Raw genomic sequence first — 13,392 nt, 5'->3', positions numbered from 1 at the left:
ACCGCCAGATCCAGCCTCTCCCCAAGGGGCTTGAGCATCCTCGAGGTTTCCCACCCTTAACTGCTCCTTCTCCGGCTCCTTCTCCGGATGGAGCGGGAGAAATGTGGTGGGGGGGCCGGGGCCAGAGTTTCAACATCGCCCCCCAGAAGGAGGAGCCAGAGATGGGGGTAAGAAGAGGAAAGCGGGTTTGGGGGAAGGGGTTGTCAGCAAGAGCTGTGAGTGGGGATGATGCAGAGATTAAAAAAAAAAAAGAAAAGAAAAGGATCTAGAGCTGGAGGAGGGTGTGTCTCATAGCAACTCGCTGATGGAGCTTGGTCTGTCCTTTTCAGTCTCAAGTTCAGCGTCTCATTATCCATTAACCAGCCCCTCCCTCCCTTTCCTCTGCCAACCCTGGTCCTGAGCACCCCACGGCCACTAATCTCAGTTTCCCCTGAGAGTCTGAGTGTAGGACTCCAAAGGTGGCTGCTCAGGTATTCCCAGACCCCAGGGCTGCAGAGAGCTGGGGAGTAACCCTGCACCCTTCGCAGCCCCCTGGACCAAAGTCTGTCCAGGGGAGTGGGATGCCGGAGCCCGGGAGCCCTCAGCTCGGCAGTTGCCTGGCCTCTGGATGCCTCCCAGGTAATGATGCTCTTCCAGTACTTCTGATCTTCAGAAGCACTTTCCAGTTTCATCCTACTCCAACCTCGTTCCATATCTTCACTAAAGATACCTTTGTATTCCTCTCCTGGCTCAAAGTGTCTCTTCTGTCTGAGGCTTATTCTCTTGACTCTGTCCAGCTGGCTGGGAGCTCTGACCTTCGTGGTCCCTCTGTTTTCTTGATGTTGTTACCCCTTTCCTCAATTATTTATTCAATAAATATTTGAGTGCCTACTACGTGCCAGGCACTGTTCTAGGCTGTTGAGTAAAAGATTACAAATTCTCTCCTTCTAAAGCTTTCATCCTTAGGAGTTAGAGGAGGGTCTTAATGGTCCCTCTGAGATCTCAGGTGAGTGGGTATGTATGCATGTGCGACACTGGGAGTGGTTATAACCTGGCTTCCCCTGCAGGGGAGCAGATCCTAGCATGGGCCCCAGGGGTGCGGAAGGGGCTGGAACCGGAATTGCCTGGAACCCTGATCTGCACCAACTTGAGGGTCACCTTCCAGCCCTGTGGATGGCAGCGGAGTCAGGTGAGATGGTTAAGCCCGGGGAAAGGACAGCTAGCAGGAAATGGGCAGGGGAGTCCAGAAGGATTAGACACACATCACAGGAAGTGAGATAATGAGAGTTATTCTTAAAGGCTCCCTTTTGAATGTATCAGGGATAGTCAGTGGGATCTCTCTCTAGGAAGGTGAGGGGCTGCTGAGTTGGGATGTGAAATTCCAGATGGCTTTAGCATGTCATGTGCTTCCTCTAGGAGACTCCCCTAAGCAGTGACTATGATTTTGCCCTGGTCAACATTGGGCGATTAGAGGCTGGTAAGTGGGGTTTGGGTGAAGGGGCTCCCTGGGAGTGTTGGGTCAGCTCCTTGGTCCTTTCTCTATTCTCTGAAGGCAGCCAGGGATGCAGTGGGATGGGCAGGAAGAGTTCCTCCTAGAGGGGCCCTGATCCGTGGCTACACTGCTCTCTAATTCTTGACCTCAGTGAGCAGCCTGTCCCGAGTTCAACTCCACCGCCCAGGGTCCCTGCTTAAATTCATCCCTGAGGAGATCCTGATTCATGGCCAAGACTTCCGGCTGCTCAGAGTTGGTTTTGAGACTGGAGGACTAGAGCCTCAGGCTTTTCAGGTAAGAGGCTCCCACCCCAAGGACCCCTCCTTCCCTGAGAACCTTGGGACCCTTGCCCTGGCACTTCCCAGTACTCCCTTATTTCCCAGGATCCCTCTTATCAGTCTCTCTGCTGCTTTCCTCAAGGGGTGGCTAAAAGGCTGGGATAAATGATAGTACAAGGAGGTAAAGGGCCTGAGTTGTAGGCCACCTATGCCGATTATCAGGCAATTGACTGTGGGCAAGTGTCTTCTTTGAAAAACAGGGAGGGTTGGAGAATATTATTCCTAATTCCTTCCCGAATGAACACTGTGATTCTGTGGTTCTAAATGTATTTTCCCCAACCCAGCTCCCTTTGTTAGGGACTGTCTCGGCTGTTCTTTATTAGTGGCAAAGACAATGAAGCAGTACGCCAAGGTTCCTTCCGTTCGCTTCGGTCTGAACCAGGATGGGACGTCCTTTCCTCCACAGGTGACCAAGGCCATTGTTCAAGCCAGAGCTCAGAGCAGCCAAGCCCAACAGTACGCAGGGATAACCCGGAGCAGGGCTGGTGAGTGAGAGTGCTCTGGGGTAAGGAAGGGCAGAGGGCCTGAAAAAGCAGGCCGGCTGAAGACAGAAGAGCTGAGAAGCTGCCTCTTTCTCTTCCCCTCTGCCTCACTCCTGCCCTAGGCCAGAGTTCTGGCTCCAGAAAACCACCTGTTCCCCTCCTCGAGACATCAGAAGAGTGGGAGACTGAGAGGAAAAAGCAGGGAGCCAGCGGCTGGAGGGTCAGTCTCATCAATGAGAGATTCGACGTAGCCACCAGGTGACCCCCTAGTCCACCTCGACCCCTGCAGCCTCCCAATCTTCCCACGGGTCCCAGACTCTCTGAAGCTCACTCCACACTGCACACTCTAGCCTCCTAGGACACCCACAAAACCATCCCCCTTACCTTCCAGATCTCTAAACCAGAGATTACTTGGAATGATCCCCCCCTAAGCAGCTTCCTTGTAATCACAGCTTTGCATTATGTGGTCACTGAGCCCAGATGTGACATAACTCTCAATTTCACAGCCTCTCCCGTTACTTCTGGGTGCCTATCCGAACTCTGGACAGTGAGGTCAGGAGAGCCTTTGGCCACTTTCACCAGGGCCGTGGACCGGTCAGTGTGAGGGGCAGGACAATGGGTGGGGATTAGAGGGTGATGGGAGGTCAGGGGTCATGGTGGAGGGAGGGGATCCCTGTGAGGTCAGTGCAGTGGCAAGGGTAGGGTGGGGCTAGGAGCTTCTCCCGCAACAATCCCCCTCTCGCCCACCTGAAGCGCCTGTCCTGGCACCACCCTGGGGGCAGTGATCTCCTCCGCTGTGGAGGCTTCTACATGGCCAGTGACCCTAACAAAGAGGACATCAGGTAAGGGACGTTTGATGAGAAGAACCAAAGGTTAGATGCTCAGGACAGACTCCTTCCCTTACTTTCTGACTTGCTCCCCTCCAGAGCAGTGGAGTCCATGCTCCAGGCTGGGCATTCTGATGTTGTCCTGGTAGACACTATGGATGAGCTGCCTAGTCTTGCAGATGTCCAACTTGCCCACCTGAGGCTGAGGGCCCTCTGCTTGCCTGGTGAGAATACCCTTTGACCCCTAGGTCTGCTGACCCTAACTTGGTTTGCCATTTGCCTGTGATAGATGAGTAACACTTCAGCGCAGTGACTCTTACTCTCCCATCTCCTACATACTGATTTCCTGTCTTCCAGACCCCAATGTATTGTTTTTTTTTTTAAACAGCTTTATTGAGAGATAATTTACATGCCATAAAATTCATCCTTCACCCATCTTAAGTGTACAATTCCCTGAGTTTATAATTTTGTACAAACATCACCACAATTTAACTTTAGAAACCTTATGGCCATTTAAAGGTACTTTTCATTCCTACCCCCAGCCCAAGGCGACCACTGCCTGACTTACTCTTAACACTTCAGGCTGTAGTCCCTGAATTCGAATCCCAGGTTCTAATCTCTTTGCCTTTCTGACCCCTCTACTCTGTCAGATTCACCAGTGGCCGAGGATAAATGGCTCTCAGCCCTGGAAGGAACACGATGGTTGGACTATGTCAGGTACTCCCCTCTTTTCCTAGCCGTAACTTACAATTCAACCCTCCCAAACATCTGTTAACTTGGGCTCCTAAGTGGCCTTCCATGAACTCTTCTCCTTGGTTTCCCAAGACTTACTTGCTGCCTCTCAGAAGGAGGAGGGGCAGGATTTTGGAGTTGGCCTCTGTTCTATCCCTTGACCCATCACTCCCCTCCTCCAGGCTTATCATTCTTCCCTCCTCTTCCTCACCTGCCCCTCCAGGTCTTGTCTTCGAAAGGCCAGTGACATCTCAGTCTTAGTGACATCTAGAGTTCGCTCTGTAGTACTTCAAGGTGAGTTTCTTGGGTCAACTCACTCCACTACCTGGCTTTTTCTTTTACCCACCTGCCTGGATCCTGCTCAGGGAGGGAGACCTACAAGGCTTCCTTGTCCCCTTCTAGTGCCGACATCCTTCTCTCCCTTTCCTAGGAACTACCCATGAGCTCTAACTTATCCCCAAGGGCTACCTCTGCCTCCCCACCACAGCTTGTGCTCCCTTGCAGAAGGGTTCTCCAGCCTCTGTTCCCATCCTTCCCCCAGTGGATGGGAATTGGGGTTGGGATGGGAAGGACAATGTGGAAGCTGGTTTCAGATTTAAGTGCTGCCCTCTACATGTGAGGCTGGGTATTTCTATCCAAGTGGAGTTTATGAAGTGAATCATTCAAGGTCTTTGTTTTCTCTTCACTTCTATGTGCCCTTTCTACCCTGCCTACCCCAAACTTTTCCCCTCTATACCTCTCACTTCTTGCTATGTTTCCTTTTCTCACTCTCTTCTGCCCTAGTTTCTTGGCCTCTCCTTCTTTGTCCCTTGTCCCTCTTTATCACCCAGAGCGCGGTGATCGTGATTTCAATGGCCTCCTCTCTTCACTCGTCCAGCTGCTTTCAGCCCCTGAAGCCCGAACACTGCTTGGCTTCCAATCGCTAGTGCAGCGAGAGTGGGTGGCAGCTGGACATCCCTTCCTGACCCGACTTGGGGGAACTGGGGTCAGTGAAAAGGTGAGAGAATATTTTGGGAGGGTATCGGGGTGGGGAGCAGTGTTACTAAAGAAGTAAGAGGATCCTAAAATGATCTAGTATAATCCAGTGGAGGTGAGTCAGGTCCTAAGGGTCCTGAGGTTAGGCTGAGTTTGAAGGGAGACCCAGATGTGTGAGGGACCACACTCCCTACTTTGCTCAATTCAGATTTCTATGTCCTGATCTTCTCCGTGGCCCCTGTTCCCTGTGTCCCCTTCATTTTGTCATCCTCCCCCTTGAGGTTCCCATAGTCCCTCCAACCTCTCAATTTCCCTCTCCTCAGGCCCCAGTGTTTCTCCTCTTCCTTGACTGCGTCTGGCAGCTCCTCCAGCAGTTTCCTGCTGAGTTTGAATTCTCGGAGTTTTTCCTTCTTGCTCTTCATGACAGTGTCAGAGTTCCTGACACCCTTACATTCTTGAGAGACACTCCCTGGGAGCGTGGAAAACAAAATGGACAGGTTAGTGGCTTCCATTTTTTGACTTGTCTTCCACAATGTTGTTCCCTCCCCTCCCCTCAATTGAGAAGTACTTTCTGGAGTTTAGTCTTTTTTTTTTTTTTTTTTTAATTTTGGAGAGAAGGGAGGGAGGGAGAAAGAGAGGGAGAGAAACATTGATGTACGATGTGCAAGAGATACATCGAATGGAGACCTGGCCTGCAACCCAGGCAAGTGCCTTGACTGGAAATCGAACCGGTGACCTTTCGGTTCGCAGACTGGCAATCAATCCATTGAGCCATACCAGCCAGTGCTGAAGTTTAGTCTTGATTTATAAAAGTGACGTCTGTGGGTAGGAAAGGGGGAGGCTGGTGCTCTCAGGACTGGATTTATACCCTACATTTGATTCCTGAAGTAAGAGATGAGTGTTTCACAATTTCTCTCTAGACCTGCAAGAAGGATTATGCATTTTTTGCTTTTGTTTGTTTAACCATTCTTTTTTCTTGTTTTCCTCTGTCTAGTTCAACTCCTATACACAAGTCTATACCCCAGGATACTCCCAACTCCCCACTGGGAACTCCGTTGACCCACAGCTGTCTGTCTGGGACTGGGATTTACGCTACAGCAATGAACAGATTCTACAATTCCATAATCCTGGCTATGACCCAAAATACTGCCCAGATTCCTGGCTCCCTAGACAGCAGGTAAGGTGTCTAAACTCCCTTGACTTTCTCACAGGCTCACCCTAATAGATGGGGAGAAGGTGAAAGATACAGTTTATGAGTTCCCCAGGGAAAACTACCCTGCTCCCCTTCTGTAGCTCTCACTCATTATCCCTGACTGTCCCCAGGGAGGCAGAAATCCTAGAATAGCAGAGGGCATCCTTTGGGTCCTCCTCATCTTGTCTGATGCACACATTTTACAAGTTTCCCTACAATCAACTTTAATCAGTCCTGAGGTCTACTCTGAAGCCCAATGAAGAGGAAAGTTTGAGTTCTCAGTGGGATGCTGGTAGTTCCATCACTTAGTGCAGTGAGTGGGTGGGTAGCTGGATAGTCCTTCCCGACACAATTTGGGAAAACTGGGCCATCTGGTTTCTATGTCACCAGTTGATTTTCTTTTCCCCTCAGCCAAGCTTCATGGTTCCTAGGCCCCCCAGTTCTGTATGGCTCTTCTCTAGAGGGGCCTTGACTCCCCTGAACCAGCTCTGTCCTTGGCGGGACAGTCCCTCCCTGCTGGCAGTCCCTTCTCGTTGGCTCCCTCGACCTGCTATTTCTTCGGAAAGTCTGGCTGATCAGGAGTGGGGGCTCCCCTCACATTGGGGAGCTTGCCCTTTACCCTCGGGGCTGCTGCTGCCTGGATATTTGGGACCCCAGATCAGGCTCTGGAGACGCTGCTACCTAAGGGGAAGGCCTGAGGTCCAGGTGAGAACGGGAGACAGGGATTGGGAATGGGAGAAAGGTTCGACTGCTGAACCAGATGTTCTTAGGAGAGAAACCAGATGTTTCTGATTTCTCTGGAAAGGCAAGAGGCTGGGGAAATTGGGAAGTGAAGGTACCATTCAAGTTGGTATCAAAGTGGATACATTTGGGAGTGTTGGGTGGGTGGGAGAAACTTTGTAGCTCAGATCAAGTGGAACCCAGGATATAGTTGGAGGGAGAATGGGGATTAAAAACACCAGAAGTAGTGAACAGATTTGAAAAGCAGAGAGCTGGAGCGGCAGTAATACTCTTCCTCTGCCTCTCTTTACTTCCTTCCCAGATGGGCCTCTCAGCTCCCACAATAACTGGCCTCCAGGATGAGCTAGCCCACCTTCAGGAGTTATTACGGAAATGGACACCAAGAATATCTCCTGAGGATCACTCTGAGAAAAGGGATCCAAATTCCAAATCCCGCTGAAATTGCTGGCTTTGCCATGGGCAAGGAAATAGGTGGTCTGGGGTAAGGGAGAGTTCTGTCTAGTCCTTTCCACTTTCCTTATCTGGTCTTGCTGCCTCAGCTTCCACATCCCAGCCCCTGAAACAAGGTCCTTGTCTCCAGTTTCCATTGCAGATGGTGGTGCTAACCTCCAACTTTTGCTCTGTCCCGTTTGGTTCCTCAAGGTTTTATATATACATATTTAGTCTCTTGTGCTTTGAAGAATTAAGAAACAAAAACAATCCAGAATATGATCACCTCTTTTTTTTCAGAGCAATTCCATCCCTTTTGGATATCCAGCTGTTAATTGCAAGATCAGTCCCAACAGGATGGCCTTACAAACCTCATTTTCACCTCCTCTTACTGCTTCTTTAATTCCAATTTCTACTTCTTCCCTTATAGCTTCCTATGGGTATGGAGTAGATATGGGAGACACCCTGTCTCCACATCCAATTGTATATTTTTGTAGTGAGATTTCTATTTAAGGGGTTCATTAAAGCACAGTATTTATACATGTTGCTGGCATTGTTTCTTGTGTCTGAATAAAAGATCCGAGGTGAGAGGGGCTGGTGTGACCGAGCGGATGGCACTCACGTTACTGGCAAGGAAATGAGGGGATGGGCCACGTGAAGGTCTGCACAATGCACATGCAATTTGGAGAAGGGGCTCTCGTTTCCTTGCCTCCCGTTTAGGGGCAGATGGGGCAGAAGCATACCAAGAAAATGGTTACTGGGGCCGGGCCAGGAATGATCTGGAGCTTGAGGCCTCTGGACTTCAATGTCAACCATCTCTCGGCTTCGGTCACCCTCAGTCTCCCCCTACCCCGCTATGCTGTAACCACGAGGCCAGCTGAGACGTCACTTAAGCTCCGGCACTCTGCAATCCCTCCCTTGCAGGTGACGAAACACTAACTCAAGCCCAGGCCGGGGCTGCCGAACGGGGTGAAGGGAGTGCCTCCGCGCCCCAAGGCAGCCGAGTCCTTGGGTTAGGAGGTTCCTCGCACGCTCTTCTCCGGGAAACAAAATATATGAAAAGTGAAGCTTTGTTCCTTAGCTTCCAAATTTACACTTTGAAAGCAGCGTGATCTTGTAGCGTCACACACGGCCGTGAGCAGTTCGGGGCGTTTCCGTTCCACCTTCTTCGCCCTGAGCCCTCCCAGCAACACCCTAGGGAACGACCAGGCACGGGACCGGTCCACCCAGCCGCAACACGTCTCAGCAGCTCCTGAAATGGCCGCGGCCGCTTCCGGCTCCGCCTACTGCCGCTGTCCGCCCCCGCCCCCGCGTCTGCCTTCGCTCCGGAAGTGGAAATAGTGACTGAGGTCGGGGGGCGGAGTTGCTGCCCGGAGACGGCGGGAGCTCCTTCGCCATGGCGGCCGGGCCGATCTCTGAGCGGAACCAGGGTGATTGGAGGGAACGAGTCAGGAATGGGTCCAGGGGGGCTGGGAGACCTCCACTATGGCCACCAGTGTTTTCTTGGGCACGGGAGACGGAGCCAACCCGGAGGGCGTAATACCAGCCCCCGTGCCTGCTGGGGGCCAGGTGGCCGGGTTCAGGCTAAGGCCTGTAGGTGTGATGCTTTGTCCAATCTTCTGCTTTTCCACTCAAAAACAATTTCACGAGGAGAACTTGCAGCAGAACTCTAGGAATTAAGAAGACTCTCTAGTTCCCGTAAAGGAGGTGTAAGGGCTTAATCTAACGTCGTCTTTTTTTTTTTTTTTTTTTTGATCCTATATTCTGTCTCCACCCCCAATTACCCTCCTGGGTTTCATCTTCATGTTCCTGTCACTTCTATTCCTGTCATACTCATCCCTACCCTAATCTCCTGCTCCCACCATCCAGATGCCACAGTGTACGTGGGAGGCCTGGACGAGAAGGTGAGCGAACCTCTGCTGTGGGAGCTATTTCTCCAGGCCGGGCCAGTAGTTAACACCCACATGCCAAAGGATAGAGTCACTGGCCAGCACCAAGGTGAGTACGTGGCAAGAGGTGCATTTATGTTCTGAAGGGGACAGACAGCACCTGGAGGACCCCAGCACTATTCGCAACTGTTTTGCAATAAGCAACCTACACATTTAGTTCTCTTAAGTGTATACATTCGATCTTAGCCAAAAGGCTGAGAAGCGATTCCTTGTCTGAAGTCTAACTCATAGTTTGTTTCTGGAACCGTTCTCAGTTGAAGTGAGGTTATTATTTCGTTGTGCTTTTGAAGGAGAATGAGTTATATACCCTGTTTTGAATCACTTTGCTTATTTAACCTTCTCTCTTCCACTTCTCCAGGCTATGGCTTTGTGGAATTCTTGAGTGAGGAAGATGCTGACTATGCCATTAAGATCATGAACATGATCAAACTCTACGGGAAGCCAATTCGCGTGAACAAGGCATCAGCTCACAACAAAAACCTGGATGTGGGAGCCAACATTTTCATTGGGAACCTGGACCCAGAGATTGATGAGAAGTTGCTTTATGATACTTTCAGTGCCTTTGGGGTCATCTTACAAACCCCTAAGATTATGCGGGACCCTGACACAGGCAACTCCAAAGGTTATGCCTTTATTAATTTTGCTTCGTTTGATGCTTCGGATGCGGCGATTGAGGCGATGAATGGGCAGTACCTCTGTAACCGCCCTATCACTGTGTCCTATGCCTTCAAGAAGGACTCCAAGGGTGAGCGCCATGGCTCAGCAGCCGAACGACTCCTGGCAGCCCAGAACCCACTCTCCCAGGCCGATCGCCCTCATCAGCTGTTCGCAGATGCACCTCCTCCGCCCTCTGCCCCCAATCCTGTGGTCTCATCATTGGGGTCTGGGCTTCCTCCACCAGGTAAAGCTTTTGACTTAAAATATGTTTGTTTTGGGTTTGTGGGGGATAGGGCAGGAAGAAGAAAAAAGAACCAACAAAGGAGGACATCGAGTCATTGGGTGATGGGAAGGGGTTGAAGGATGAGGTTGCGGTGGGGAGGAAAGTTGCTGAGTTTCTTCAGAAGGTTGAAATTGTTTGTGTTGGCTTACATTGCTTTTGACTCTTAGAGAACTGGGAGGGGGAGAAAAGAGCTTATGCTGCCTCGAGAGGCCTTATTGGAATAGGCTCTTTGAAGACATTCTCTTCTCTCTATCATTAACTCTTCTTCCATTTCCTCTATAGGCATGCCTCCTCCTGGCTCCTTCCCACCCCCGGTGCCGCCTCCTGGAGCCCTTCCACCTGGGATACCCCCAGCCATGCCCCCGCCACCGATGCCTCCTGGGGCTGGAGGACATGGGCCCCCTTCAGCAGGAACCCCAGGGGCTGGACATCCTGCACATGGACACTCACATCCTCACCCGTTTCCACCGGGTGGGATGCCCCATCCAGGTGGGTATTCTTTGTTGAGAAGGGGAGAGAAGAGCGTGGAAGAGGAGCTCTGTCACCGCTTGTGCTGCTCCCCTTTTCCCATTGACCAGATCGTTCCAGAGCTGTCCTTTCCTTCACACGTTCTTCTATGGGAAGAAACACAAAATACTTTACTCTCTTTACTTTAACAACTACCGTCTTGTCTCCATTTATTAAGTTTTTCCAAAGGATTAACTATCCCTGATGGTTTTTGTTACCTTGACTTTTACTTCTGTTGTGTCCTCTGACTTTCATCCCAAAGCTGTGATGTAATTGCCAAGTCTAGGGGGCATTTCTTGTTCTGGTTTGATCTTTGTTCTTACTTAATCAAAACTAGCCATGTCCTTTTTTATTTTTTTAATTCTTACTGAATTCATTGGGATGACATCGGGTCATAAAATTATATAGGTTTCAAGGGTACAGTTCTGTGATACGTCCCATTACCATTTAACCCTCCTTTACCCTCTTCTATTCCTCTTTCCTTCCTCCATTCCCCTTTCCTTCTGATAATCACCATATTGTTGGCTGTGTCTGTGAGTTGGCCACGTCTTTTTGTTTGAAAATCTTATCTCTTGGTTTTTCTGGCACATCCCTTTATCTTTCTGTCGCCTCATTCTCAGCCACCTTAATGGGCTCCTTTTTCTCTGCTTGTGCTTGCATAGTTCCAGTATTTGCATTGTAGTGCCTCTTACATCTGTAGCTCTGATTCATAGTTATTAACATTTTAGACCCTTAATCTTACTGCTGAATGGACAGCTCCACTTTTCTATTCCCCTTCAGCTCTGTTTTTCCTCTAGCATTCTTTGTTTTCAGGCGCTTAATTCGGAAACCTGGGAGCTATGTTTGACTCTTCTGTATCAGCCCGCTCTTGATTCCAAGTCATATTAATATCTTTGGTGTCAGTCCCCTAGTTCAGGTTTTTATGTCTTCATTATTTTACATCTAATTTACGTAGGAACTTCCTGACTCACACTTTGACTCCAGTTTTCTCTTTGATCCACTTTCACAGGGTAATTTTTCTAAAACACAGATGTTTGTACACCTTTGCTCAAAATTCCCTTTGTCTACAGAGTAAATCCCAAACTGGTTACTGTAGCAGCCTAGGCTTTTCATGATCTGGCCCCTGATTACCAAGTTATGGTTTTCCTGGAACATACTGTGCTGCTTGACATACCTATGATTCTAGTCTTTTCTGCCTTTGATGCTTTATTTCCACTCTGTCCACCTGAAAAATTCTTACTCATCCTCTAAAAATAGATCTTTGCTCAGACAGTAACTCTGCTACCTTCCCAAATCCTATCAACAGATTAAGTCACTCCATTAAATACTTCTGTAGCACTATTGCAGTGCCTAAGTCATGGAAGGAGCAGGTGAAGTGAGTGAGGAATTTTTTGGTAGTTGGTTAGTTTATACTGTTAGAATGGGATCAGGAATAAGGGTACTCTTTACCAGACTTATTTCCTCATACCCTTCCTGATGTTACTTCTTTATCTATTTTGTTTCTTTCCCTTTTCCTATGTGTCCATCTGTTCTCACAGGGATGTCTCAGATGCAGCTGGCCCACCATGGCCCTCATGGCTTAGGACACCCTCATGCTGGGCCCCCAGGATCTGGGGGGCAGCCACCACCCCGACCACCACCTGGAATGCCTCATCCCGGACCCCCTCCAATGGGCATGCCGCCCCGAGGGCCTCCGTTCGGATCTCCCATGGGTGAGTAGGCTCAGCCACCTCCCTCGTCCCCCTGTGTTCATGTGGCTTGCTTTGTCATTCCCTCTTCCCCCCACTTTTTTTTTCTCACTGTCTCCCTGTCTGTCCTCTCCCTACAGTCTCTCAACATCAACTATTTCCTATTTCTTGCTTTTACTAACTTCTCTTTCTCTTCCTACAGGTCACCCAGGTCCTATGCCTCCCCATGGTATGCGTGGACCTCCTCCTCTGATGCCCCCTCATGGGTACACTGGCCCTCCACGACCCCCACCCTATGGCTACCAGAGGGGGCCCCTCCCTCCACCCAGACCCACTCCTCGGCCTCCAGTTCCGCCACGTGGTCCACTTCGAGGTCCTCTCCCTCAGTAACTTCTCATTCTCTTTCCTCTTGTTATACCTCTCCAATATCTTTTCAGTTCCTTGGACCAGTCAGAATTGCTGTAGCTTCCTGGGGTTAAGGCCCTGATCCCTTAGGCCTTTTTTTTTTAAGTGTAATTTTCTTTCCACAGGAGGGTTTTTTTTCCCCCTGTGTTCGTCCTAAGTGTTTTGCAAATGCACAGAGAAAATAAAACTAAACTCATTGTTTATTCCTTGTAGTGTTTTTCCTTGGCAAAGTAACTTCTCTTTTTCTGTAAGAAGAAATGTGTGTATATTGGGAGAAGAATGGTATGTAGAAATGAGGGTGTTCTGCATTTTAAAGACTTATTCTGTGACGGGCTGCTGCAGTTGCTGGATCTGTCACAGAGAGTGTTTCCTTATATCAAGCTTACACAGTTAGTCCTAAGATGGAGACTTAGTATCAATGGCATAGGGTTATTGTAAGTATTAGGTGAGAACAGAAGTCAAGTTCCTGGAGATATGCTGGTGAAACTATGAAGTAACATGCACAGAGCTATTCATTGTAGTATCATTTGTAGCAACTAGATTGGAAGCAACTCCTATCCAGCAGTAAGGGACAGGTTGAATACACTGCATAATGGAGTACTGAGCTGCAGTAGAAAGTAATGAGGAAGACACCTCATACTGTTGGGAAGAGATCTGCAGGATAGTTTAAGAAATTAACATGCACAACAATGTATATACATAGTGTGGCACCTTAC

At 49.5% G+C, this 13,392-nt stretch overlaps 2 protein-coding genes across 2 annotated transcripts; both read left to right on the top strand.

Moving 5' to 3' along the window:
- The first annotated feature begins 101 nt into the window (after positions 1-101).
- Positions 102-7,647, top strand: MTMR11 (myotubularin related protein 11). Its single transcript, XM_054574952.1, has 18 exons — positions 102-167; positions 543-618; positions 1,047-1,168; positions 1,396-1,456; positions 1,623-1,765; positions 2,216-2,294; positions 2,414-2,549; positions 2,798-2,885; positions 3,045-3,133; positions 3,218-3,342; positions 3,769-3,835; positions 4,074-4,144; positions 4,681-4,847; positions 5,149-5,322; positions 5,820-6,002; positions 6,429-6,722; positions 7,060-7,239; positions 7,488-7,647. Exons 1-17 carry the CDS (start codon positions 102-104, stop codon positions 7,195-7,197), a joined length of 2,079 nt encoding a protein of 692 aa, XP_054430927.1. The 3' UTR covers positions 7,198-7,239; positions 7,488-7,647.
- A 900-nt stretch (positions 7,648-8,547) lies between these two features.
- SF3B4 (splicing factor 3b subunit 4) lies at positions 8,548-12,848 on the top strand. The gene is made up of 6 exons (XM_054574943.1): positions 8,548-8,617; positions 9,057-9,185; positions 9,495-10,037; positions 10,359-10,565; positions 12,122-12,295; positions 12,474-12,848. The coding sequence occupies exons 1-6, from the start codon at positions 8,584-8,586 to the stop codon at positions 12,659-12,661; spliced, it is 1,275 nt and encodes a 424-aa protein (XP_054430918.1). The 5' UTR covers positions 8,548-8,583; the 3' UTR covers positions 12,662-12,848.
- The last annotated feature ends 544 nt before the right edge of the window (positions 12,849-13,392 follow it).

Source organism: Pteronotus mesoamericanus, unplaced genomic scaffold (assembly GCF_021234165.1).
Source record: "Pteronotus mesoamericanus isolate MK-2021 breed Mesoamerican mustached bat unplaced genomic scaffold, CSHL_Meso_final contig_1108, whole genome shotgun sequence".
NCBI lineage: Eukaryota > Metazoa > Chordata > Mammalia > Chiroptera > Mormoopidae > Pteronotus > Pteronotus mesoamericanus.
This window is presented reverse-complemented; position numbering and strand designations above follow the sequence as displayed.

Excerpts from the sequence above, each read along its gene's own strand:
- MTMR11 (XM_054574952.1), top strand. The coding sequence starts at position 102 with ATGTGGTGGGGGGGCCGGGGCCAGAGTTTCAACATCGCCCCCCAGAAG. Across the intron at positions 1,766-2,215 it reads TAGAGCCTCAGGCTTTTCAG|GTGACCAAGGCCATTGTTCA; the intron begins GTAAGAGGCTCC and ends TTTCCTCCACAG. Across the intron at positions 6,003-6,428 it reads CCTGGCTCCCTAGACAGCAG|CCAAGCTTCATGGTTCCTAG; the intron begins GTAAGGTGTCTA and ends TTTTCCCCTCAG.
- SF3B4 (XM_054574943.1), top strand. The coding sequence starts at position 8,584 with ATGGCGGCCGGGCCGATCTCTGAGCGGAACCAGG. Across the intron at positions 8,618-9,056 it reads GATCTCTGAGCGGAACCAGG|ATGCCACAGTGTACGTGGGA; the intron begins GTGATTGGAGGG and ends CCCACCATCCAG. Across the intron at positions 10,038-10,358 it reads GTCTGGGCTTCCTCCACCAG|GCATGCCTCCTCCTGGCTCC; the intron begins GTAAAGCTTTTG and ends TTTCCTCTATAG.